We start from the raw sequence: 26,021 nt of genomic DNA, 5'->3' as shown, positions 1-26,021 counted from the left end.
TCCCGAGCGACCGAGGGCCCGCGCCCGCGTTTACCGAGCAGGGGATTAAGATGCCGCCGAGTGGTCGTCGAGAAATTTGAAGCGCGTTGAAGCGATATAAAATATGAAATATGATAATAAAATATCAAATACGAACGGTGTATATATTCCTTCGGACCTGCGCCCGCGCCCGCGCAAGTTTACCCGAAGTCCCGCCGAGCACCGACACGGCGAATGTGACATCGATGCGCGCACAGTAAAGAACGAATCAGTATCTGCAGGGACAGATTCTATATACGTCACAGCTGCGTGCTCGTGCACGCGCGACGGAACGGAGAGAAAGCGCCGGCGTGATTTTCCCGATCGCGAAATATCTCTCTCTCTCTCTCTCTCTCTCTCTCTCTCTCTCTCTCCGTCCGACCCACCCATTACCACGCCCGTGTTCCTAATTAATCAGGGAGCCCGCGCGACTGCTTTCGTCGACGTTGCCCCAGCCGGCCAAAGACAAAGAGGCCGCGCCGCGGCGCCATTAATCTCTCGCGGTATCGTTATCGGCGATCGCGAATTTGTACGCGCGCCGCCGCGCGGAGGGATGTAACGGATACGATTCCGTGCCGCGCTCGCGCTCGCGGGCGTAGCTTTGTAAATTACTTCGCCGACCGTGTAATTCGATGCGGCGAGAATCGGGAGAGGGGGGGAGAGGGGGGAGAGAGAGAGAGAGAGAGAGAGAGAGAGAGAGAGAGAGAGAGAGAGAGAGAGAGAGAGAGAGAGAGAGAGAGAGAGAGAGAGAGAGAGAGAGAGTGGGCAGGAGAGACGCGGGAGGCAGGGGGAGAGACACGGCGTGGGTGTGCATATGACGTCGGCCATGTTGGAGAGACACAGCGGGATATCCGCCGCGCCCACAGCTGGGCTCCGCGCGGCGCGAACGCCGACGAGTTATCTCTCGCTCGACCCACGTTTCATGCGGCGCAGCGCCGCGCCGCGCTGCGCCGCGATGCGCCGCGATGCACCGCGCGCGCGGACCGATGCACTCGCCCGGGCCTGTGATATCGACGCCCTCGATTTCTATTCGATTTACACGGCGGATTGGACCGCAGGTCCTGAAAAAGAACCGTGACTGCCCGCGGCGAATATCCGATCTGTCCGCTCCGCAGGACGACCTCTGTGAAGCGACGGGCCGCGATCGCGATCGCGCGCGCGCGCGAAAATTCCATGCGCGAGACAAAAGGGAAAGTACATCATTGTCCGGCGATCCGCGAGCTAACGTTTGTCGCGTATATCAACGTCGCTACGCAACATGTTGCTTACGCAATTCTTTGATCGGTATCGTCTTCGCGAGATATGAGATTATTATCCAGCGGTACAAGAAAGAAATCGAGATCACGCTCTAGGCGCGTGCGTTATCGGCGGTGGTTATGTAATCTCTGGATATACACGTAGCCGGCTGACATTGTTCGAGACGACGACGACGACGACGATGAATGACGGATATCCGGCAATTCTGTGGGTCCGAGGCGAGTCGCGAGCGAGATGTTATCGATCGGAGAAACCCGGTGAGATCGGGCCGGCGCAAAAGGAGCATGCAAAGGCGGAAAGGTGTATCTGAGGATCAGTAATTACACGAGGTGGGCTGGCAAATGGCCGACCATCGTTTATCTAGCATCGCTCGTCCCCCCGATTGAATCGGATATGTCGCGGATAGGTTTCGCGAAGCCGCGGCGGGCGAAACGTCGAACGTCGTCAATCCTATCTGACGCGAGTTATCTCGCTGAAAAACGATTGTTTCCGCGTTCGCGGCCGGCGCGATAGCAGGTGCCACGCTCCCGTTATTCCTGCGGATTCTCGCACGCGGCTCAAGTCCTCGCTCGCTCGCTCGCTCGCATCGATACGCTGCGTATCGCGCATATACGACCATTTGATCGGAACATTGACACGTTCGGCGGATTGTAAATCACGGCCACGAGGCGTTCTCCGACATTTCTCCCTCGACTTCGAGACTGACGATAAGTGGAGCCTGACGCGGGATTTCGCGCTGCTTTTGCAGCTGAAAAAGCGCCGCAATTAAAGTAAAATAAACTGTCGCCGGGAGAGCGGGTAATTAAGCGTGTCTGTCCGTGTTTCGCTGCTTGGCCAATTGTGGCAACGGCTAAGAGCGCTCGCAAAAAAATCCCGCCACCGAATTGCCGTAATGAGGGGCACAATGATCTATAACCACGCATGCGCGCGTGCGGGTGCAGGCGGCTCTTCACGGAGGTTTCTTCGTCAAACAAAACCGCTATCGTCGAAACGTGACGGTGCGGCTTCTGCTTTTCGTACGAGCCGGCGCACTTGTCCTAATCCGCGCGCGCGCGCGCGCGCGCTCCTCTTTCGAAACTGTTCGGCCGATTAACGGCATTGCTGTTAATCGTCTTCTTATTTCGCGCGTGAATTCTTCATCTCGCACACGTCTTCGACATTGTTGAAGCCGCACCTGTTTTTCGCTTCTTCAAATTCCGCGTCTCGCGTCGTTCAATTGCCGCGATTACCAGCGACGTGTACAGTTACTGAGCGAAGCGTTCAAGTTACCTAATTGTAGCCTAAGAAACTGAAATACCTGCTTCTCGATAAGCCACCCGTATAGAAATTTCTCAGGATTTTTCCAGATACAATTTAGATTCTAACTAGAATACCCAAATTTGTCCCAAAATAGATTATCCCATCACGATACCAATTAGAAATCCCATTCTTGTCCCAAAAATGGATTCTCTATCTATAGAATCGGAACAGAAATAACGTGTAAGTTCCAACCTTTTTTTATTAATGCAATAGGGACAATACAAATGTTTTTTTTGTCTTAAATTGTTCCGTATTCGGGCGTAATATAATACATTTTCGTTTTATACAATATGTATAGAATATAGTTTTATATTTGAAGATAATTTGATTAATTCGTACATGTGTAAATTAGATGAGTTTGTCGGATACTTATATATATTCTTTACTTTTTTAACTTGAGTCTTCTATTAATATTTTTTCATAATTATTTCTCTCGCAAACAATTTGAGTTATTTTAAAAATCGAATATATATGTATATATATATATATATCATATTATTAATTCGGTTACGTATATGCATTATTGTTGTATATATAAGAGATAATTATTATATATTAATATTTACAATAAAAAATATATATAGTTTTAAATATTCATTTATTTTATAAAAACTTCTCACAAAATATTGTTTCAAGTACTTATGCTTTAAATATTTATATTTTACAAGTATATGTGTGTGTGCATATATATATGTAAAGTGTAAATATTTAAGGTATTGTACATCTCGTTCTTATCATAGAATGTAAAATGAAAACCAGAAACATTTTTGGGAAAATGTTGGGAGTGACCAAACAGAATCTGTTTGTGTTTCCTATTTAGAATCGCATTTTTAAAACATTACACTTCTAACTAGAATCTGTATAGATTTCCCAGTTAGAACCCAAACATATTTTGGGAAATCGGGATAGAACCTAAATAGATTCTAAAACATTTTCTATACGGGCAGCTAACGCGCAATTATCCGTGTGTAAAAGCAAGGGGAAAGACAAACGCTACATCGATCCTTTCAACACGGATATTAATTATAATCGATCGTTATGATAATTCGTTAGTTCTCTTGCACCGTAGGAATCGGGAATGCGACAAATATGCGACTTTTTACAAATTGAGCTGCCGTGAACCACCTTTGGCTTTCTACCTGTGGCGCTCGCATTGAATACTTTGCCCAGGTTGGTCAGTGCCTGTCGGGATGTATCTGGACTGTAAACCAGGACTGTGAACGACAAATAAGCCTAATATAGCGGCTCTACCGTTAGGTTGACCAAGTATTATTCTCAATTTTCACGCTACCCTTTCGTGCTCCCGCGATACGACGCATCGGCACATTGCCAATTTTTTCTAGAAAAAAAAGAAACATTCTGTATGTCCCCTTTTCAGCTACTCGAACGTATGACAATTGTACGTCTGAAAAGAAAGAAATAGAAAAAAATGTATATGAAAATATCCACGGCTCATTTGGTTTGGACAGAGAAAAGATTGTTTTCTCATCATGCCTGCCGTCATGTTGCGGCAAAATTATACTCCGAGGCTTTTAAAACATTTGAAACGTTGTGGAAACGTAGTAAAATTCTATGAATGAATGGGCCTGTCCCTTGCTTCTGTGAGTTTATGGTGCACTATTGAACGACACGCGAATGCATTTTTTACGAGAGACGAAAAGTTTCGCATAGGTCTCCTTTCGTGCTGCTCGTGAACAAATGATCGGTCGGTTGCTAGAAAGCAGGGAAAACTGTGGTAAATGGTCTTTCACAAACTCCGACCCAAACTCGTAGGTTACATGGTATTTATGAATTGGCAAATGGCTTTGGGACACCTTGCGGTCGACAGATATCATCAAATACTAATGGTCCCCATTGCTTCCTTCCTTTTTTCTCGGCAACGAATGCTTTTCTTTTCGACTGCACGTAGAAATGTCGGGTTTTCAATCCTTCTTTGTTCTTTCAGTTAATGCAACACTGGGACGAAACAAAATCGCCGCGACATTGTGTTACATTGTACAATATTACCAACACACTGATAGAAAAATATAGTTGAATTAACTACAATCTCACTATATTTTACAGTTCATTTTGGCGACAACCATATTTTCATAGTTCGTGAAACCTGCAAAATATAAAGTAGAATGAACACAAATAAATAGTCAATGATTGTCTTAAATAATTTTTTAGTTACTTTTACCGCACTATATGGTAATTTCTCATTCACAAATATAGCGAGATTTTAATATTCATATAGTTATATCTGTCATCATTTAGCAAATATTCTGGTAATATTGACTATATAAAAGAGTTACTTTACCTACCATTTTATATTTGTATCCATACAATAATTTTAGCTTAAATTACTATAATTCTTAGTAAAAATATTATGTGGTTGGTTACGCACTATGCCTATATCGTAATTATTACCGATATTATGGTAATACTTACTACAAATATGATATTTCGGACTATAATTTAGTTACTATATCATTATAGTTCCAAATATCATATACTTTTCTCTCAGTGCGCAGTCTTGCGTAAGAGATGCGCACCGCAGGATCCCGATCTCTTCATCAGATTGCAAGATCTCCGTGCAGGATGAATACAAAAGAAATACTTTCTGTACACTTTTCTCCCGAAATAACTTAATTTTCGTCGGGAAAAGTGGCGCTCTTGTTCTGCTTCCTGTAGCTCTCAATTATCGTATTAAAAAAATTCACGGCTCGTGAGTATATCAGTACTCCGTATTGATTGGAGTATACGTTTCAATCGGCCGGATAAAATTGTCGATCCTCGTCTTTTAAATGACGAAGTAGGCGCAAAGGATAAAACATTAATTTCCTGGTTTTAATTAGTGCGTTGTGCATGCAGCCGCACAGTAATGGCGGCCGAGCCTTCGGTCAAGGCGGGGATAAAGGGGAGGCGAGGCTAAAGGGGAATTTGATTAATGATCCTGTAGGACCTGGGATGGGGGGAGAGTGAGGGAGGAAGCGTATCCTAGGGGACGCCTGTCTTGCCGCGAAGCAACGATCGGTCTACCGAAACGTAACTCGACTGTACACAGCCGATATTTTCGGACGTATAAAATACAGTTCGACGGAAAATACATAATTTCCCTTGCGTCTAAAACTTGCTGAGGAAAACGTAAGCTCCTACCGAGATGATTATTTTACGATCGGATGACAGAGAGTCTCTCGAAATGGGGATCCGAAGCTAATCAATAATAACGCGAATAAATCCCGTGAAATTAATTATATGAGATTAATTGCGTGAGAAATGTATAATAAGTACAAGCGATTATCAGCCAGCATAACGAGCAACTAGAAAAACTGAGAAAGCGGAGGGATTTAATTACGCTGGAAGTTTTCGCAAAGGGTGAAACTTAACATCAGTCAACGCTCCGGGGGAACCCCGTCGGCGGATCTTCCAAATGGGAGGGCTAACTTCGGAATTAACCAGCGAGGAATCGTAGTCGGTTTTCTCCGGCGATCAATGTTACATCCCACATCGGAGTGGCTACCTTCGGTGACGCGCGAGCAAATATTTATTTGACCGAATAGCCAAAAGCAAGCACACCGGCGGCGATGTACATGATTCGCCGACACCGAAGAGAACTACTTCACTCTGCAGCACCCTCTTTCGCTATTAACGAAAAGAAAGAAAATACCAAACAAAACGTATTAGAGGATAAAATGGGAATGCTTTGTCACGGAAAACCGGACACATTTGCTTGCGACTGATCGACGAAGAAAGAAAATACCAAACAAACGTATTAGAGGATAAAATGGGAATGGTTTGTCACGGAAAACCGAACACATTTGCTTGCGACTGATCGACAAATCAGCCGAAAACACCCAGAAACCTTCATAATAATACCCTTTCAAATTTCCAAACCCCTCCACACGCGTCGATGGCAAATATTCTCGGTAACTTAATCGCGAACAAATATCTTTTCACAAGGCTAATTATACGGGCTGATTAGAATTTTGCTGATAAACCAGTTAGACTACTCCGCGAATAGGTGCTACACCACTAAATTATTACCTATCTGATTCCGATAAGAAAACGATGTGGATATAAATCATGGCGGCGATAACATATGTAGATCATGAAATACGTTTACACATGTAATAAAGTGTAACGACTTCTCTCGGCTATCTCTTCCAGACGTTCACTTCGCTCTGAAGCTCTTTCTCTGTAATTAAACGTACTTTTATAACAACGTGAAGTAAACAAAAAAAAAAGGAAAAGGAAAAAAATAAATACGGGACAAAAATGTCAGTGCGTCCCGCGTCCGTGCTCCGACAATCGTTAATACACGCGGCCGAAACTCATTATCGTAGCGCCATGAGCGAACTTAGCGAATAACAAATTGCACCCCACCGCGACTTTAGCGCTCGCGTGAGCACTGAAATGCGATCATTTGCATCATAATCAAGACCGCCGCAGCCACGTTATTTTCTTCTTTCGCGCGAAACGGAAAAAAGGAAACGAACGCTCGCGAACGTAAGATCCGAGCGGCGGGATTGAGTGGAAAGTGGCGCGGGGGTACGGCGGAGGGAAGGGGGGCAGCATGAAAAATAGTTCCGGCGCTATCGGTGCAGCCAAAGCACCCCCTATCTCGTGTCCCATCGACGTATCATCAATGTAATTCGTATAATGTATCCACGCAACTCTCCGACCGGGGAGTCCGGCAGGGTTGCGGAGGAGGAGGAGGAGGAGGAGGAGGAGGAGGAGGAGGAGGAGGAGGGAGGAGGAGGAGGAGGAGGAGGAGGAGGAGGGCGACGAGGAGGTGGAAGACGAGGAGGAGGAGGAGAAACGAGGGGGAGATCAGGGACTGTGCAATGAGAGGAAGGGAGAAAAGAGGGGGAGGAAGGGAGACGCGTATTTATGTTGTGGGATATATCGCGGAGGTACCAGTCGGCAGAGATGGGGAAGAGACGGCGGGGGGACGGGTGGAAGAGAGGAGATGGGAACAGGGAGGGGGGCGGTGCGTGTACAAAGGGAACGCCGACGGTGCCCTCACGATCGTTCACCCCGACAGGGGCGTACACTCTCCCTCCTCAGCCCCGTAGCCGCGATCATGCGGCTGCGGCGCGACGCCAAGCCCGCGCGTCGTCGTATTTTGTATTCGCCGCTTTTTGCGCGCGTACTCTCCAAAAAGAGAGCCGGCGCGGCACTCGCCGTGCCGTGCCGGCTGCTGCGCGCTGCGTGCGCGCGCGCGCGCGCGCGCGCGCGCGTACGTCGGCCGCGATATTCGGCTCGCGGACACGAGCGCGGTGGCGATGGCAAAAACTCCGAGGGACTTGAAAAGGATCAAAAAGGAGATGGCGAGCACCTCCGGAGAGGCTGGGATATGCGATTCTTAGCGCGTGTTTGGTGCGAAAACGGCGCTGGCTCTCCTCGCGAGCGAGAACACGGGAGAGCGCGTGCTCCGAGACGAACGAACGCGGCGATATCGACCTTGTCTATGTGGGATCTCTCGTCCTGACTTTATGTCCACTAACGATATGTTGTTATCTGTGTGTACTGTATTTTGGCAAGAGCGCGCGATAATTGAATTTAGATGAATTGCGATCGTAGATTACGCAAGTTGTTACGGCGATGGAAATTAATCTGCTATATACTGGCGTCGATCGATATTTAATCGATACACGTTTCATATGAGAGAGAGAGAGAGAAAGAGAACTATGGACACGTTTCTTTTTCTGTTTGAGCAGACAAGAACGAAGGAACGTACGTGTAACGCGCGCTCCGTACGATAAGGTCAACAGATAGGAAATTAATAAACGTAGCCATGCGTTAAATTTAGATTAGAAAAGCGTCATTTGTCAAGGCTGATTCGAGATAAATCGTCCTTCGAGATTAATAGGAAAACTCGTCAGATGGTATGCACAACTTGCTGACGTCTATCGCGTATACACAATTATGATACGCGATCCATTATAGAATGTTGCTCAATGTTGCTTATCACGTGGTCGGACGAGAATATACGACGCTTTCGCGCGCTGTTAGATAATAACGCCCGCGACATGTCGACACTGCATCACGTTGCCACACTGTCCTGATTTATTAACTGATAATCTGTTCGCGTGAAACCAATGAAAAAAAAAAAAAAAAAACTTTCGAACGAATCCCCAGAGCGTATAAATAGGAAAGAATCTAAATACGGCAATTAAATCGCTCGCGCTTAATATAGTTAACGAATCATTAGTGACTTGTCAGTTATCCCGATTATTATGGCCGATTCCAAAATTCATTCGCCAATCCTACCGCGCGAGGAGTCGGCTATGAAATGTTCGTAAAAGTGCACAAAGTAACGGCCCGGTATCGTTGCGCACAGAGCCACGGTCAAGTGTTTCGATCCGCCATATTATCGGCAAGTGCGCTCTTTCTCTCGTCGAGTTTCACGTCGACGAGACAAACGGGATTCGAGGAAGACGGTCTAAGAAGAAGAGGACTGCGACGACGAGAGAGAAGATGACGACGACGACGACGACGACGACGAAGAAGAAGAAGAAGAAGAAGAAGAACAGCCTAGAACAGAGACTAGTTTGAAGAAGATCATTTATCACACGCGTATCCTCCTTGCGCTATCCAGACGCGACCGACCTTTCGTTCTACTAGAAAAATCCTTATCTTCATCCCCCGGGAGAGCTTTTCCTGCGCGCGCGTGCCTTATCTGCCATGCGCGGTATAAGCCGAAGAAAGAGCGGAACCAATCTCGGTCATCGTCGCAAGAACATGAACCGAACCATTTTCTTTTTGCTCTCTCTCGCCCGCCCCTTTCGTTCCATCGCGGCCATTGAATCAACATGTGCTCCTTTATTTCTCCCTGCATTTCCTCGCCGCGTTAGATCCGTTTTCCGACCGATAATTCGTATCATCGGCCATGCGAATTGAACTAGTTTGTTATTGCGAATTGCGACGGGACGGACCGGTTGTCGAGCAACCGAGTATGAAGAAAAAAGAAAAAAAAAAAAAGAAAAACAGTTCTTTACGGAAGCTTTATGAAAACTGGAAGATCGATGGTGCTCGCGCGCTTCTCTTTACGTTCGCGTCAACGTTCCCGGCTGTTTCTATGTTGAGCCGATGTCGGGAGACGCGTCGGAACGGAACCCGCTTCGCCTTCTAATTTAATGGCATAACAAACATAAATAAAGTTGCTTAATTACGTTGAGAGAACGCCGCGAGGGCGAGCAAGAAAGCACGTATCGAACTATGCTCCGCGCACCGCGCGATTACTGTGTGATTTTTGTGAATATATTTACGGTTTATCGTGGCAAAATGAAAAAGCTAAGCGCCTCCGAGCGCGACTCATAAATGGTGATCAATTAAACGCGTTACTAAAGCGCCTTCCTCATTCCGAGTTTATCTCCGAATAACCTGACCGGAGTATATAGATTATCTGTGTAAATTGCGCGACTCGTATGAGCGCCGACACGAGACTTAATTGCGCTTCAATTATAATTTAAATGTATCTTTGCGCAGCTACGAGATCACGATAATCGTCGGCCAATCAGCTGTACATAACTCCGGACGGCATTATTTTCATTATTACACTGTTTTTTACAATATAACAATACGAGGATGCAAAATATCGCGTTGATAATCGGCGATAGTTTGCTACGAGAACACGGGTATTTTTATCTCACTGCTTACCTCGGACTTCGCTTTGCTTTCAAAACAATAATCGCGTTACGCTTCGACACGATGCAACCGCGAACAATCTCTTCGCTAAGCGAGGCGCACTCTTGATTTGCTATGTAGGCTGGAGAAAAATGGCGTCTGCGGCTAAACCGACGGTGGCGATGGGTCCTGAATTTTTTCGAGATACCGCGCGATTGGCTCGAACCTTATAATTACGCTCGGAAGGAAACCGGTCTTGAGTCTGGCGATTTCACGATGAACGCCTTCTCGCTCGGACGTAGCCGCCATTAATGCAAATAAGGTTCTAGACGGCGTGATCGGAACTAATCACTAGATTCGACGGATCACCTTGGACACTTTTCCCTGCAGGCGATAATTATTTGGCATTTACTCAAACTGCTTCTTGCAGTTATTAAAACGCGATTTTTTCTTTACACATTCGCGAACGGTAACGTCTCATTATCCCGCCTCAAATCCTCATTTTTCTCGCCCGACGATTATTAGACTTGAACCTTGTAGATGTTGCGTTTATTAAGCTCACATTCCTCCGAGCGCGTGACACATTAAACGTCTCGGAACAGAAGTCCCGCAAGTCCCACGGTAAATTTTCATCATCGCCCGACGCCGATGAACGCCGTAACCGCACGCCGAGACCTCATATTCCCCTCCCCCCCTCCCCCCTCCCCGGTGTCGCTGAGTTTTTCGGGAAATACTCGCAAAGTTATAACGTCGGCAGATGGCATCGTACTTTGAGCAACCGTACGCCACGGTTTCCGTGGAGAATCATTCGTATCTACAACTGCAGTCTATGCGGTGCGCGTCCGTATGGAGAAGATGCAATTCACGATGTAATCTCCGGGGAACGGGCATCGATCACACGGTGATCTTCTCCGACGTCAAAATATTTTCAAAGACGGCCCCCGCTCGACGGGAGCCTGGAAATCGTTCGATCCAACGGAATCGCGCGCTCCGAGCCGCGAGGCCTATCTCCCCGGGGTGAAGGCCGCGAAGAAAAAAGGAAAAGGTTCGAGAATACCCTTCTCGGGGGAGACATCGCGATTCTCGACGAGCCCGTGTTGTTCATTTCGATACAGGTTTTATGAAGCGGGAGGGGACTTTCGTACCACCATACTCGTCTCGCAATGTTCTCTCGCGTGTATCGCCTTGTGCCTTTCAAAGCGACGAGCTAATTACCAATTAAAGAATGATGCGGGGCGGGGAATCGTTGTAAAATAAATTACGACGAGAAATCGTTTACGTGTTGACGTCAATAATAGCCGTGCCGGCAACGCTGCTTGTCTGCGTGAAATTGTACCGCGCGGCTGGTTAATCGATTATAAAACACTCGGGAATATGCAGATACGTCGAAAAGATCGGGTGATACAAGCGGAAGTCGATTATCGAGAACTGTGTCGAGAAATGTACCAACACTGTGTGGCTTCTTCCATTTTCCCGGCTCGCATGTCGCGCGATGTAAAGCACAAGATAACGTTACCGAGAGACATCGTCGGACACGACTCTTCGGGAAAGACGTTCCTCTCCATCGAGGGCTCGGCTTTCGCCCTCTCTCGGTGGCACGGGCACGGAGTTTATCGAGGACGCACCTGCGACCAGGGTGGTGGCTGGCTTTTTATCCCGCGCGGGGGTACGTAGAAAAGGCACAGAGTCGGGAAAGGGCTGAAGAGGCGCTTGACAAATGAAGAGGACGGCATCCCTTTGAATCCGACGGCTATGAAAGGAGCGTCCGACACGAATCGAGCGGACATCGTGGCGGCAGCGTACACTTTGTTTAATACGGGACGCATAGCGCCGATTATATACGTAAAAAAAAAAACAAAAAAAAAGAGAGAGAGAGAGAGAGAGAGAGAGAGGAGAAGAGAAAGAAGGAAAAGAAAAGAAAAGAAAAAAAAAAAGAAAAAAACGTTAACGAGCCGGACGCGGTCGACGGCAGGCAGGAAGGTTAAGGCGAGTCTCGAATCCGGCCGAGAGCTCGATAGGTCGACAGGTCGGAGGAATCGGACGGATGGACAAACGGACAGACGGACGGCCGATCGGCGGAAAGAGACACCGCTGCGTCAGCCCGATAAAATCTCGGATGTCGCGGCGTGCGCGTATCATTGCGCGTCGCACGAGCGGCGTGGCTTTTGCGTAGCGCCGTCTCCATGGTCTCGTCACGATAATTACCGCGAACGATCATTGCCAGTGTCTCTACCGTTAATGAGTCGGTAAAGACTCATCGCTGTCTCTCGGGCGCGTCGTTCACGCTTCTGCGCTTCGAGGTGTCCGGTCCGCGCGCGGCAAGAAGTCCCGACGGCCGTGTCCGTCGGGACACGTTGCGAGAGCGATCGTGCAGGTCGAAATCGGAACCGGTGCGACGATCATGCTCGCAGGAATCGGCTTTGGAATGGATGTGTTGAAGAAAGTTCGATCGGTGTGCGGTCGGTTTCCCAGACTCATTTCCCGGCGACGGATTCGAGCGGCGACGAAGAATCGAGGTCTCGTGTTTTTTTTTTTTTTCTTTCGATTTCAGTGTTATTTTTGAAATCGCGAAATCCCGCGGCGAGATGGAACGCAAATCGCGCGGAGAAGCGCGCCGAGGGGGCGATTCAGTGTTTCCTTCCTGACGGAATTACAAGCGGGAGAGATAAATACGACTTGATACGCCCCTGCCTTTCTCCGCGCTCGATGCTGCTTTCACATGGACCTCCGTCTAGTATCATTAGTCATTACGGCAACATTTCTCCGAGCCTTCCCGAAAGAGGACACACAAAACTATTCTGCCCACTTGTGATGTGCGGTAGGAAACGACGGAGGTGTTTATAGTAATCTTGGCGAGCCGCCCATGGTGTCCCGTCGTTACGACCTTTTTTAAATTATTTCGGTATTTGTAGGGAGCCTCGTCGAAAAATGAACGATCGTTTCGCCACAAGCCTTTGTACATCGCGTCTGTCCACGTGACATTCACCTTCCGACAAAAAGAAGCGACTATCTTTCGTCAATCGGTCTTATACATTTCAAAGCAACTCTACCGCTCTAGCCATCTTCAACTATTGGAAATGTATACTTTCTCTCCGAGACGACAACCGTGAAAATATAAGGAGAAAAGCAGAGCGGTTACGTGTCACAGCGGAAAATTAATGAATAATCTGGTCGCCAGGGTGGAAAGACCTCCCTCAGGTAAGAGCGCAAATAGCGGCCGAGCAATTGCAACGAGCATCCGCGCGGAAGGAAGGAAGAGCGGTGCAGAATGAGCACTACGAAAACGAGACTCTAATTGAATATCAACAATCTGCTCGGGCAGCAAGAGCATTTCATCTTGATTCCCAGCGAGACATATCCCGTAACATCGTAACGCTTTATTGGCAACAGCGATTTCTGTTGTCGGACAATGATACATTATGGAAAACAGTCGTTATTATCGATAGCGTGTGCATGTAAATAAGATTATCGCGGCACGACGTCGATGAGATGCACGTGTGCGCGCGCGCGCGAGGGCTCACCGTAAGTTTTCAACGTCCGCATGGAGAACGAGGCCTGACACATTGACAAGAGCTCGATATACGAGACCACCTCCGCTACAGTCGAGATGCGTATCTCGCCTTGTCTGTTATCTCAGGGCAACTACAATTTGTCAAGCCGAATCGGATTGATCTAAGGAGGGGTGGGCCTGATCGACAGGTAAGAGACAATCCTGGTTCTCGTTCCTCGAGGACGACTCGAAATCGCCCCCGATGAGTGGAAGCGCGTTTCGCGGCGAAATCGACCTCGCGGGACCGACGATTCTGCGATCTGCCGCACACACCGACAGTCAGGTTGCCGCGGCAGCGACTTGTGGGGAAAAAATTGAGGAATGCAAATGCAGGAATCTGCATTAACGTCCAGCACAACTCTGCCGCCATCTGGGAACACTCGGGCGAAGAACGAGCGCGGCGAAAGTTACGGCGAGATATCGACTGTTCGTAAGTCAGCGAGAGGAGAACGCACTTGGAAGATAACGCTGGCGGAGATCCCGAATGATAAGGAGAGCGTGCTTAGCCGCTGCGTCTCGCCGATTAGAGAAGCGCTAATCACGCATTTGTAAATGAGCAAACGATATTTACACGCTTGGCATTCGGCGACTCCATAACGGTGAGAATAAAATTTTCATAAATACATAACACACACACACACACACACACACACACACACACACACACACATATATATATTAGAGATGTGCGAACTATTCGAATTCGAATCGAATCTAATGTAATTCGATTCGATTCGAATCCGAATCCCTATGATTCGAATCCGAATAATTCGAAAACCTCGCGAAGATTCGAATACGAATAAAATATATTGTGCGTATCAGTTATAAAACGGGCCATCTAGGCCTGTATATTTGAACCCTTAACTTTTAAATTAATTATTAACTAATAATGTTTAATTACCGTAATTAACCTAACTTATAATTAATAACTTAATTATAAATTACTATAAATGTTTAAATATATATTTTATTTTAAGATAATATTACAATATTAATATTTCCTTTCATATAAAAATCTTCCATCATTATTTGCACGTTTAATATTCATGTTTTTAATGGTTCGATTCGATTTGATTCGAATTCGAATGAAATTTCATAGATTCGATTCGATTCGAATTCGAATTTAAAAAATGAGATTCGATTCGATTCGATTCGACATAAAAATTCTTGATTCGCACGTCTCTAATATATATATATATATGCAGGCGATACGTATGAATGAGGGCTGTTATATTGCAAAAAAGATGCATTTTAGAAAAATTCGTAAAAGTCCACAACGCCGATAACGGCTACAGTTGCGCATTCAGTGCACATCAATCTCTGTGATAACATTTTTCGCACAGAACGAAACTGCCAATTGCACTCAGCCAGAGATACTTGATAAACGTAGCAGCACGTTAATATTAGCTACGATAAATTGGATGCTGCAAAGTCATTATTTATGATAATATTCTACATATTCTATTTGATTAAAAAGGAAGAAAAAAAACGCAAAAAGGTTACGCGCATTAGCGTTTCTGTTTTCTTGACTTAATAAGTCAGTTCTTGTGAAATATGTCGCAACATCCGTCGAGATATCCGTTTATTTGAATATTAATAATTATTTTATTCTAATTCGTGCAACGTGTAGTTGCGTTCGCTCGAGACGTCTATATTCTCATTATAATCCTTTCTTTTTAACGCGTATGAACTTACCGTGACTTTGCTCAAGCGTCGCAAGTGTACCTCTTCAATTATCGAGCAATCGGATAATCTGTAAGTCGCTTATACATACACACACGCGCAACTTAATAATTGAAATATAATTTGTAGATCCGCTGGTATCACGCAAAAAAGCGAATCAGAGCGCGAAGAATGAGAATGCGGTCATTTATTCTCAAGGGAAACATGTGAAAATTATACACAGCAATGTTCATGTAAATGGTAAAGCTCAGTGAATCATCATCAGTTTTAGTTTCCTGGTATAAAAAAAACCAAAGTCTGAGATTATAATAAATACATAGCGTACGGCGTCATAAAGATAACGTAATCTTCGTAAAGTATCAATTTCATATATATAATATTAAATGTCAATTTAAAATATCCTCGTGCGCACATATGCGAAAACAAATAAACATGGCACGTGTTTCTCCATCGCGCATTGCAACTCGATCGAATGACGATATAACTGCCCCCTTATTGGTATGCATTTACTCTTGACCCACATGTACCGCAGAAAGACCATGTTACGGTATAATTACGTGAGTACACAAACGGTTAGATATTTTTGCCGTAAGTGTTGCGATAACTGGCAAAGTGCATATGATGGATACTCGGTCCCATTTCCACTCGGAGAAGCGAACCGATCGAGAACCGAAAGCTCCGACGTCATCAGGCGCCAGCCTGTTGCGCGACGATTTCGCCGTTATCGGCAGGTATCGGTAAAAATAACATAAAACATATTCCGCATAGTTCTACATCCGCTTTCACTTCAGATAAACCTTTATCGCGACCGAGACATCAGGCTTCACGTGACGAACTGCGCACGCACACTTTTTGTCTCGTATGAAAACTCTCCGATATTTGGTTCGCTACTCGATCATCGAGTTACCGAAGATGCAGGTGCAGAGCTACACGGCAATTCCTATTCGTTGCGTACGCTACACAATTACAGGTAGTTGGATATTTCGGTTAAATCGCACGTTTTACGGATGTATACGCCGCGCATGGCGCATCGCACAATCGTGATATCATGTTTTAACCGTGAATTCCGTTATCGGTTGGTATTACCGAGAACGCTACTATTATATCGAGAGGAGACTTCATCCTTTATCGAAGCTATCGCGGCTTTCGCGCCAAACGCGCGATATGCGCGGGTTTCGGCGCGCCAGTGGCTCTATTCACACAACGGAATTCCCAGAGGACGCGTATGTTCCTCGCTGCAATTCCAATTTTTCTGCTTCCATCACGGCGATATCAGTACATTACTGTGAGATTTTCACGTGTGTTATTTATAACAAAAATGTGAGCCCGCAGATTCCTGAACGCCAGAAAATCAGAATTATTCGTTTATCGTCTGCGAAACTAGCCTTATCTTTTGTTATCACTTTCGCGATTTTATTCAAGGTTTTCTTAATCAGCGAGCTGGTGCCGCGGGTGCCTTTGGTACAGATTATCGCCATGTGATTAATCTTTCCCGCGACTATTCAATCATAAATCTTATGCTCCTCAATAAGATATGTGTGATATAACACGCAGGTGACGGTGCATCCAGAACAGACTCGAAGATACAGAAGTCTCTTTCTCTTTCTCCCTCTCTCTCTCTCTCTCTCTCTCTCTCTCTCTCTCTCTCTCTCTCTTTCGCGCGACTGCATACGAAGAGAACCCTGCGCCAACAAGCTCTAAGTGTTTTCATGGAAATCATGACGTCACGTGGGACGTCCGCGTTGCAGCAAATTGACGATTCGCATCATTGGTGAGAACATGTCTGACCGGTTATTCAACATCGTTCACGCCAAGTGCAAAAATAGGAGGCAATTGGGTTATCCTGCGTCTCTCTCTCTCTCTCTCTCTCTCTCTCTCTCTCTCTCTCTCTCTCTCTCTCTCTCTGCGCTGCGTCGAAATCGCGTGAAATAGAAAATAAAGAGAAATATCTAATAATATATAATCCGCGGTCAACGGTTCACTTCTTATACTCGCACAATACTGGTTATCGATCGCGCGTGGATTATCACGTTAGCGCATTTCTTGATAAAGAAAAGTAGAGTGACGCGTCCGCAAGAGAGAGAGAGAGAGAGAGAGAGAGAGAGAGAGAGAGAGAAAGAGAGAGAGAGAGGGGGGGAGGCATCTTATTTTTTCTGTGCGATGCTGAAAACGATCGAGAATCATAGAAAAATTTCTTCCTACAAAACGTACTTCCTACGGAAGTTTCACTTCGCGCCCAATTACGAACTCTCGATATCTCGCTATTTGCTTCGCATACAACTTTAGTCAATCGAGACACGTAATCGAAGATTACTTTCTCCCGCGCTTCCCGATCCCGTTCACGAGTTACCAATGACATGTGTTATAAACCTACCATACTCGACGTCACCTTCAGACTCATGTTGCCCCACCCGATCGACCGGGAATCCTATTGCCAGGAGAAATCACTAACGACGTTTACACAAATGCTCCTTCGCCAGCGCGGTACGTCACCGTTATTTTCGGCGGACTCGAGAGACGATGTCTTCGTCTTCGTCGTTGTTGTCGTAGCAGTCGTTTGCACAGGATTAAAAGATAAATCTTCGCGACGCTTCGAATTGCAGTGTGGGCTAAGGTCACGTACACGTGCTACAGATAACGTAAACCCCGCGTGGAGAATACCGCGTGTGTCAATTTTTACCGTCGCGTCGAACACGAATTTTCCATCGTCTACTGTATTTCAGCGAGACGCACGCGAGAGACCCACGCGAATCTTCACGGAAGTCACTGCGCGTCAAGTTATAATCGAAGTCAGAAGTGACGAAGAACCGACGATTTTCGCGCCGACACACACTCGTGGCGATTTATACACTTGCGATCGCGACACTGACGGTCGCGCGCGAGTTCGACGACGACGACGACGACGACGACGACGACGACGACGACGACGACGACGACGACGACGACGACGACGACGACAACGACGATGACGACGACGAGGACGACGACAACAGCGGCGACGGCAGCGGCGGCGGCGGCGGCATCGGGGACGACGTAATCAACGACGGATCGACGTACAACGTCCGACGAGGATAGATTGCTCCGCACGCGCGCGTCAAGAGATAACGATAGGTACGTGTAGCAACTGGCTCGCTCGTACTACCATCGTCGCAAACCGCGAACTTCGCCGCGAGTAGGACCACGCACCGACTGCGGCCCGCGCCGGCTTTGATAGCTCTCGAAACCACTCTGCGTCTCACTTTGCCCGAGGTCAGAACAACGTCCGGATCGCGCGCAAAAGCGAGATTACAATAATTTCCCATATTGGGGAATAATAATAATTCGTAATTGATAATGATTCGCGACGGCCCGAAACGCAGATAAAAGTGATTTTCACGTATGTTTCGCGCCGCGCTATCAGCAGGCGGCTCTCTGCCGCTGGCGACGATAATATTCGGCTGTAATTTAATATGCTGTATCTTTCAATTAGCTCTATACGAATCAACGTCGAAATAATTAATGTTATATTGTTGCTGTTGATCAGGGATAGACAAGGATAAAGCGTCGTTAGCGGTCAAAAATCACGACGCGTTCTCTTGAAGACTCGCATTCTCATGACGAGGAAAGAATAAGGAAAATAACCAGACAGCAATTTCTTTTTAACCATATTTCTGCATCATCTGTGATAACTATATCATTTTACGAATTTATAGCAGAAAAAAAGTCGCGTCTCACTGTTTTCAATCTCTAAGATGCACGTTTGCATACATATGCAAAGAAGAAATTATTGCATCATGCGATAGAGAGACTCAGGAATGGTATAACAGCTTGAGATAAAACATTTATTTTACACTCCACGCTTCGAACAACATTTTCCATCACTTACTCAATGACCAAAATTACTTTTTTCACGTACTCCACGTATAACATATAGCGTTCGAGAAATATATATTATCGCACGTCGAAGTTAAGGCTAGTTGATTAACGGAATTGAGAGTGTTCGATGGGTCACTAAATCAAAAGATGACCCCAAAGTTCAATCTGCGCGCAAAAAAAAATTGATGAAGAAAACGTAGATAGCGGATGTAATGTGCGCCTATAATAATTCATATGTGCATGATCATAATTGCGAAATTAAGAATGCTGATCGGCCTAGGTAATAGTAACGCTGTGCACGATATACTGAATCGTGATTACCGCGAGTAACGAACATTCATTAATGACGAGTGCTGAAAAACATATAATTTTCCGGGTACGTCTGAGCTGATTTTTTATATAGATTACATTTACTGTCGCGGTCAACAACGTGCAAAGGCTGTATCGCATGTTACGTATCAATAATCGCGAGTGAAAAACGAATAGCTAAAAGTATAAAGTAATCTTAAGACAAAAAGTGACATGGAAGACCGTTATATAGAGAGAACGAAAGAACTAGGCAATGGTTACGGTACTGTTCGTGCGGCAATATACGAATAAATTGATCACATGTCCTAATAGCTTGTGCGTAATATTTACAAAGCTGACTCATAAGTTAAACTTCGAGCCAGCTTTAAAAATTCTGTCAACTCAATTAATTTATTGCTCGTCGGTTCTTTTATGTCGAATAGTTTGCACTGTTAGATAGAGAGAGAGAGAGAGAGAGATTTCTTCCATTCTACATTTATATCACATCTAATCGGATTCGGTGAAAAAACGGTTTGAATACGGAAATTTGGTTCGATGCTTCGGCTCGTCATAATGTAAAATAATTTTCGTGGTTTTTAACGCAGACAACAAACAAAATGGAGAAGCGCAATCAAAGTGAGAATTTATCGTTGAGTTTTATACGTGGCACTTCCTTCGATATCAATCAATTATCATTGAAGTGAAAGAAGCCATTAAGATTAATCTTAAAATAATAACATTGATGCAAGAAGTTCTGTGAGTTCAAATATAAACAACAGAAGATACGAAGTCTCATGTATGAAGAGAATGAAATGGAATAAAAGAAAAGAAACAAAGAAGATAAATGTTTTATTTTGTTCACACGCAGAATGAACAGTTTTTTCTTTTTATCTCTTGCTTCCCCCCCCCCCTCCCTCTCTCACTCTCTCTATTCTGCACTGCACTGTGCAAACTTCGTGCGAGACAGTGTAAATTGGTTCGATTAAAGCACCGAGAGAAATTATTACCCCCAATTAACTGGTCTCGCTACTTGTATCGCTGCTTGGACGACTTTTTACTTTTTTTTACTTCAGTTTCTTGTGTCCAAAACTAAAGTCGCGTTAATTGTAGCTGCAAATTTGTGAGAGATCTTATCTTTAAAACTTTTATTACGCGCGTGATAGCGTTCGTGCTTCCTTATCAGAGATAACACGCTGAACCAATCCTAAATATTCGTCTGAACACCGTATATCATAACGCGCTATCTATTTTCAGATTTAATGAATAAAAAGAGAGATTAAAAAAATAAGCACATTCAAAATCGCGTTTAAAATAATGACAACTAACCGTATTTTTTTCCCGGAAATCTATACGACGTAATGTTTGTACAGACGATCCATTTATCATCGAGGAGAAGAAGCTCATACGACAGTCGGTAACTACGATCCCGACTTAACCGAGCTGCCCTGTCAAGCTGTCAAACTGTTTTACCGATGAAAGCATACACGTGGACATCACGTGGCGGATGTCGCGTTGTGTGTCACGTGTTGCAACTGTATGTATTTATTGCATGGACAAAGCACTTGAAGAGCACTTTCACTAGAAATTGAAATTACGGTTACCAGGTGTTAACGTTGCAGGATCTACTATTCGCCTCAAAGTCACTGAGAAGCACTAATTTATAATTTGTGAGCGGTCGTAAAGAGCTGAATTCTAGCGAAACACTTTGTAAAAGAAGAGAAGATAAATTTAACGCAAGAGAGATACTGATATAATTTAATGCAACAATAATTGCTAAAATTAGCTAAAATTATCTTGCAACGAAGAAATAATTCGTCGCTAAATTATAACGATTCGCTTTATTAAATTATACTTAGCCGTCAGCCAAAGTCATTATATTTAGCAGTCAAAAAGTCAAATAAGAGATAAGAAAGTCCGTCGGGTCCGTCGGCCTTACGTGTCAAACAGTAAATTTGGTTGAGCGCGAAATAAATTAAGCCGGGCATTACTGCGTTAAATACGAAAATGTACACTCATATGCCGGATGAGTCACCGCGATTTATCGGCGAACATTCACGTACCGAGCATGGTAAAGCTTGACGAAGAGTATAATAAACAAAGACCTCGGATTCACACTGATTGTTGCCAAATACGCGCGCAAAGACGCGCGTGAGTGTAACTCAACGAAGGTTAAAAGTGCGCTGCACTCTGTCACGAAACGAGCGATACAGAACGTGGTACGCGTGGTTTATTTTTGCAAAAGTCGCCTCGACCTTGCCAATCTTGGCACACGCCTCTCCTAAACACTTATCTCGAGCGATTTGAAAACAAAAAGAATACACAAGAAATATTGAGTTCTTTAAATTTCTACACGACCCGACTAACTCATGCGTAGTTACGCACGTAATTACGCATTAATTTTATAAGGTCGTCGCAAATAGCACGAGCAGCAGGCTGTTTACGTTTACCGGTGCAAAGTTTACCGCGACAAGGATATTTGCCGCGGTCCAGTTTGTCTGTGAATTGGCGTTGCTTCATCCTCGATCGCTCTGATGCACGGGGAATTTTCCTTGAACGGAGCGAGACGTTCGCGCGGCAAACACGTCGTAACGAAACTTGCGATCTCTCTTCCTTTGTCTCAGCTTTATGCGCAAGAATATTTGCAGATTTGCCAGGATGTTTATTTTGCCATAAACCTCCACGGCTCGGATATTGACATCATACACGCTGCGTAAAAATGTTGAGAATCATTAACAAGGTCTATATTCAATAATCTTTGATTCAACAATTAATCTTTCAGTGTGACTATCGTTTTCACGAGAAACTTGATTCTCCGTGAGACTTGAATTGATCATGGTTACTTTCAAACATTACGCGAGCCACCCCCGATGTGATTGATCTTCGATGAGAAATCGATGCGAATTAAATAAATGAAGAGACGTAACGCGAGAGAGCCGTGCGCAGCAGCGATAAATGAAACGTCGCTTTGAGAGAGAGAGAGAGAGAGGGGGGGAGAGAGAGGGGGGAGAGAGAGGGGGGAGAGAGAGAGGGGGGAGAGAGAGAGAGAGAATAACTGAAGACGAGACACTAAACATCACATCTGGCGTTATTTGATACTCACCGAATAAGGTGAACGAATACGTAAGACATTATACTTCCGCATATTAGTATGGAATGTCGTAGACCTTTTGCGCAGCAGAAAATACCATGATACTGACGTGATTAACCTCATGTTTTAGCTAAACTCGAAATACTATCGTCGAAAACTTCAAGATATGATGTTACATACCTGAAACAAAAAAGGAACACGTCGTCGCCTTAGTGCGTGGCAAATAAGCAAAAATAGCAAGAATACTCGAACATCGCAATTATAAGGGAGAAAAATTACAGCAGTCAAAACTCGCTTAATTTAGTACCATGTTTAATGCGTCACAGCATGATCAAATATAATCTTGAAACATTGAACCGCGGCTTACGACTTGCTTGAAAAGCTTGCTTGAAAATGCTTGAAAAGAGCATAGAGCATCGTGGTCTTTGTCGCCTTCAGGTAATGGAAAATATTTCTAATCGTGTTCTTTGACCATGTCTGCACATGGTCATATCGTTTTCCTCGCTGTCACACGTATTACGCGTGCCATAATAAATCCTGCAGCGGCCTACCGTGAGATTATCAATTCCTACGTCATCAACATCATTAGCAATCACCGCATAGGCGACCGAGACACTAAAGAACACGCCGACCTGCCAAATCCTGCTCAATTTAAACAATCCGATCCTATCAGTGACTTCGCTCTACACTCGCGACGTATTGTCGTCTTGCGTGCCTTATCAGTAATCAGTGTTTTTGTGTATCAACGCGAGAAACAAAGATCTGACCGTAACCAAGGAAGCCGAGAGCAACGTACGTCGTCCGGCACAAGCGCGAGCATCATCTTCCGCTGCTTCCTCTTCTTCCGCGCCATTTGATACGTCGATCAGACACCGGCGATCCCTACGTTACGACTAATAACGCGTTCCGCTACAGCATGCATACGCGGCACCTAGCTTTAACTCGCGCCGCGTGCGAGACTGCGAGCGCGGCTCAGAGTCGTGTCGCTGACGAGGTGCGAAGAGCCCCGCGGTGTCCTTTCGTCCCTCAGACGCGACAGGTCGTCAGGGTCATCGTTTGCATACGCTCGCAATGCTGATTTATGAAAATTTATGGAGTGCACGATGGATACGTAAAGTAAGCGACGCCGAGCGTTTCGTTCGCCGAGCGATAAAACATCGCGGCTGTCGGGACTGCCGAGCGTCTCTCGTAAGACTAGCGAACGCTGGGCAGAGGAAAGGAACTAGATTCTAAGTTCTAAAGCTCTCGCGGTGTTAAAGTACGACCTACTGAGGCGTACTTATCATAAAGATTAAGTCGGCGGCGAGGGTTCTAGAACATCGGGCACACTCGCATAATCGCCTTCTCGACGACGTCGTACGACATCTCGAGGAAACATGACGTGTCAATGAGATCCTTATTTATGATAGTCGGCGGGCTTCTTTCGCGTTATAATTATCTCGATAATTACAACGGGGTTGTGGAAATTTGCACAAACTTCACTCAACAACACGTAACATACCAAATTTTTTTCCCGCGATTCGATTTCATGCTGATTCAAAGGTTAAATCGTCGCCGCGTCAAATCGTTACCGCGCTTGCGTTATCTCGCCAGGGAGTGTCGGACTGTTGATACCCGTGAAATGATGAAATACTTTGAAACAATACGGCGAATTGGCGAAATAACTCGATACTACAAGGAAAAGAATTCCACTGATATCAACGAATGATGGATACATGATGGATTGACGGTTATATTAGCTAATAATAAATATGCAATTTACATGAAGCGCACACTGACGCAATTCTAATCGCTATTTATCGATCGGTTTGCAGCTTGATTCTCGAAAAGTTATCATTTGTGTTATACCAAAGAATAACAAGTATAATTATTAACGTCATCGAAATCTACAATTGAAAATGACAAACTGATTTAATGAGACACTTTTCCTTTTTTATAATAGACAAAGACGGAATAAATAAATATTTTCGTTGCAACAAGGGGATCAAGATTTTCTAAAGTTGAAGATGACACCTAAAACCTGTCTATCAAAAGATATGCAAATATTTGTGACTCGATAAACATGTCGAGCTTTTGAAATGACAGCATTTCAACTCGTTACTCGTGATACTGGTTAATTGAGTTTGCTTAGAAGACGATCCGTCTGGATTCTTTTAAATTTAAAATGATATACTTCAAACGATATTGTCGAATAATATAATTGCTCTATATTTTGTTTTATATGTAAAATCAAATACTTGATCTTTGTACTAGGCATATCACAGCCAATAATGTCGACGCGTGTATGCGATAAAGCAATGATGAAGAAATGTGAGAACCGCTTGTGCTGTGCACGAGTTTATGAAATAAACGCGACCATAGAGGCCAATAATAATCAACAGCTTGATATTACTACATCTTCGATTAGTAAATATTACACATTAGCGATCACATTGTTAGAACAAAAAAATATAAGTCCGCTCCAAACTTTAGTTAAGATAAGATAAACATTATTCGCTACGTAAATAACGCCTAGTAATACGCCTAGTAATACATTATTTACATATGGCTTTGAAATATTTTCTCTAAATCATGTTGATATTGTGGCATGTTAACTGTAAGTTTTCAAATGTATGGCATAGATTTATGGCGAGGTCAGCATTACGAAAGTCATACATAATATTATTGATGTTTCAACAAACGAAAATAACATTACACAGGAAAAGAACAGGTAATTCGAGTCTCGTGCTTTGCAAATTTACGTAGGAACAGAGGATATCACAGTAAAAGATTCAAAATCTGTGTCACGAGGGTAGAATGTGGTTTCATCTTCAATTCTTTGTATTTTCTTTGTATTTACTTTGTATCTTTAAATTTGTATTAAATTTTCTATTAAAGTAAAATTACGGAAACGGTCTTTCACTTTGAGAGACGTATAAAACGTATAATGAAAGTTTCTTAATTATATGCATTTGTTTTTTGCAAATTATGAAATAATTTCGCTCAAATTTACTTTCAGCTGGTTAATTTATACAAACTAATAATGTACCGACAACCGTGCTGTTGTCGTAGCGCGAGTATATGTTCTGTGCAACAGGAGTATATGTTCTGTGTAACAGGAAATTGAAAAACGAATTAATATATACATCATCTTTCCTGTTTATTTATTTCATCTTGAAAACAGAATTTTATTATTGTTAAGTTATAAATCGCCAGATGGACATCGCTGTAAAATTTCTCTCTTGCTTTGATAAATTTTATAGAAATTTATATATATATATATATATTAAAAAAGAAGAAATAATGCGTATTTTATATTAAGTACTGAGTTTGCCTTTTGCCTTTCAAATTAAGAACGCGTCAATGAACATTTAAATATTAGTTGATAGGTAC

At 44.4% G+C, this 26,021-nt stretch overlaps 1 protein-coding gene across 6 annotated transcripts in view; it reads right to left on the bottom strand.

The window, feature by feature from the left end:
* The window catches only part of cnc (NFE2 like bZIP transcription factor cap-n-collar), a 111,286-nt gene that overhangs the window by 73,829 nt on the left and 11,436 nt on the right, over window positions 1–26,021 (bottom strand). Inside the window, exon 1 of one of the 6 annotated variants that reach the window (XM_011145417.3) lies at window positions 23,446–23,575. The exons of 3 other annotated variants lie outside the window; for them this stretch is intronic. In XM_011145417.3, the coding sequence (XP_011143719.1) occupies window positions 23,446–23,502 (57 nt within the window). In that variant the 5' untranslated portion in view covers window positions 23,503–23,575. Of the gene's footprint in view, window positions 1–17,792; window positions 18,296–22,661; window positions 22,811–23,445; window positions 23,576–26,021 lie in introns of those variants that run through there. 2 more of the 6 variants (XM_025303658.1, XM_011145418.3) reach the window with 2 other exon arrangements.

The sequence above is a fragment of the Harpegnathos saltator genome, unplaced genomic scaffold (genome assembly GCF_003227715.2).
Source record: "Harpegnathos saltator strain DR-91 unplaced genomic scaffold, Hsal_v8.6 scaffold56, whole genome shotgun sequence".
Lineage (NCBI taxonomy): Eukaryota > Metazoa > Arthropoda > Insecta > Hymenoptera > Formicidae > Harpegnathos > Harpegnathos saltator.
The sequence above is the reverse complement of the archived record's forward strand: the minus strand, read 5'-3'. Positions and strand labels throughout refer to the sequence as shown.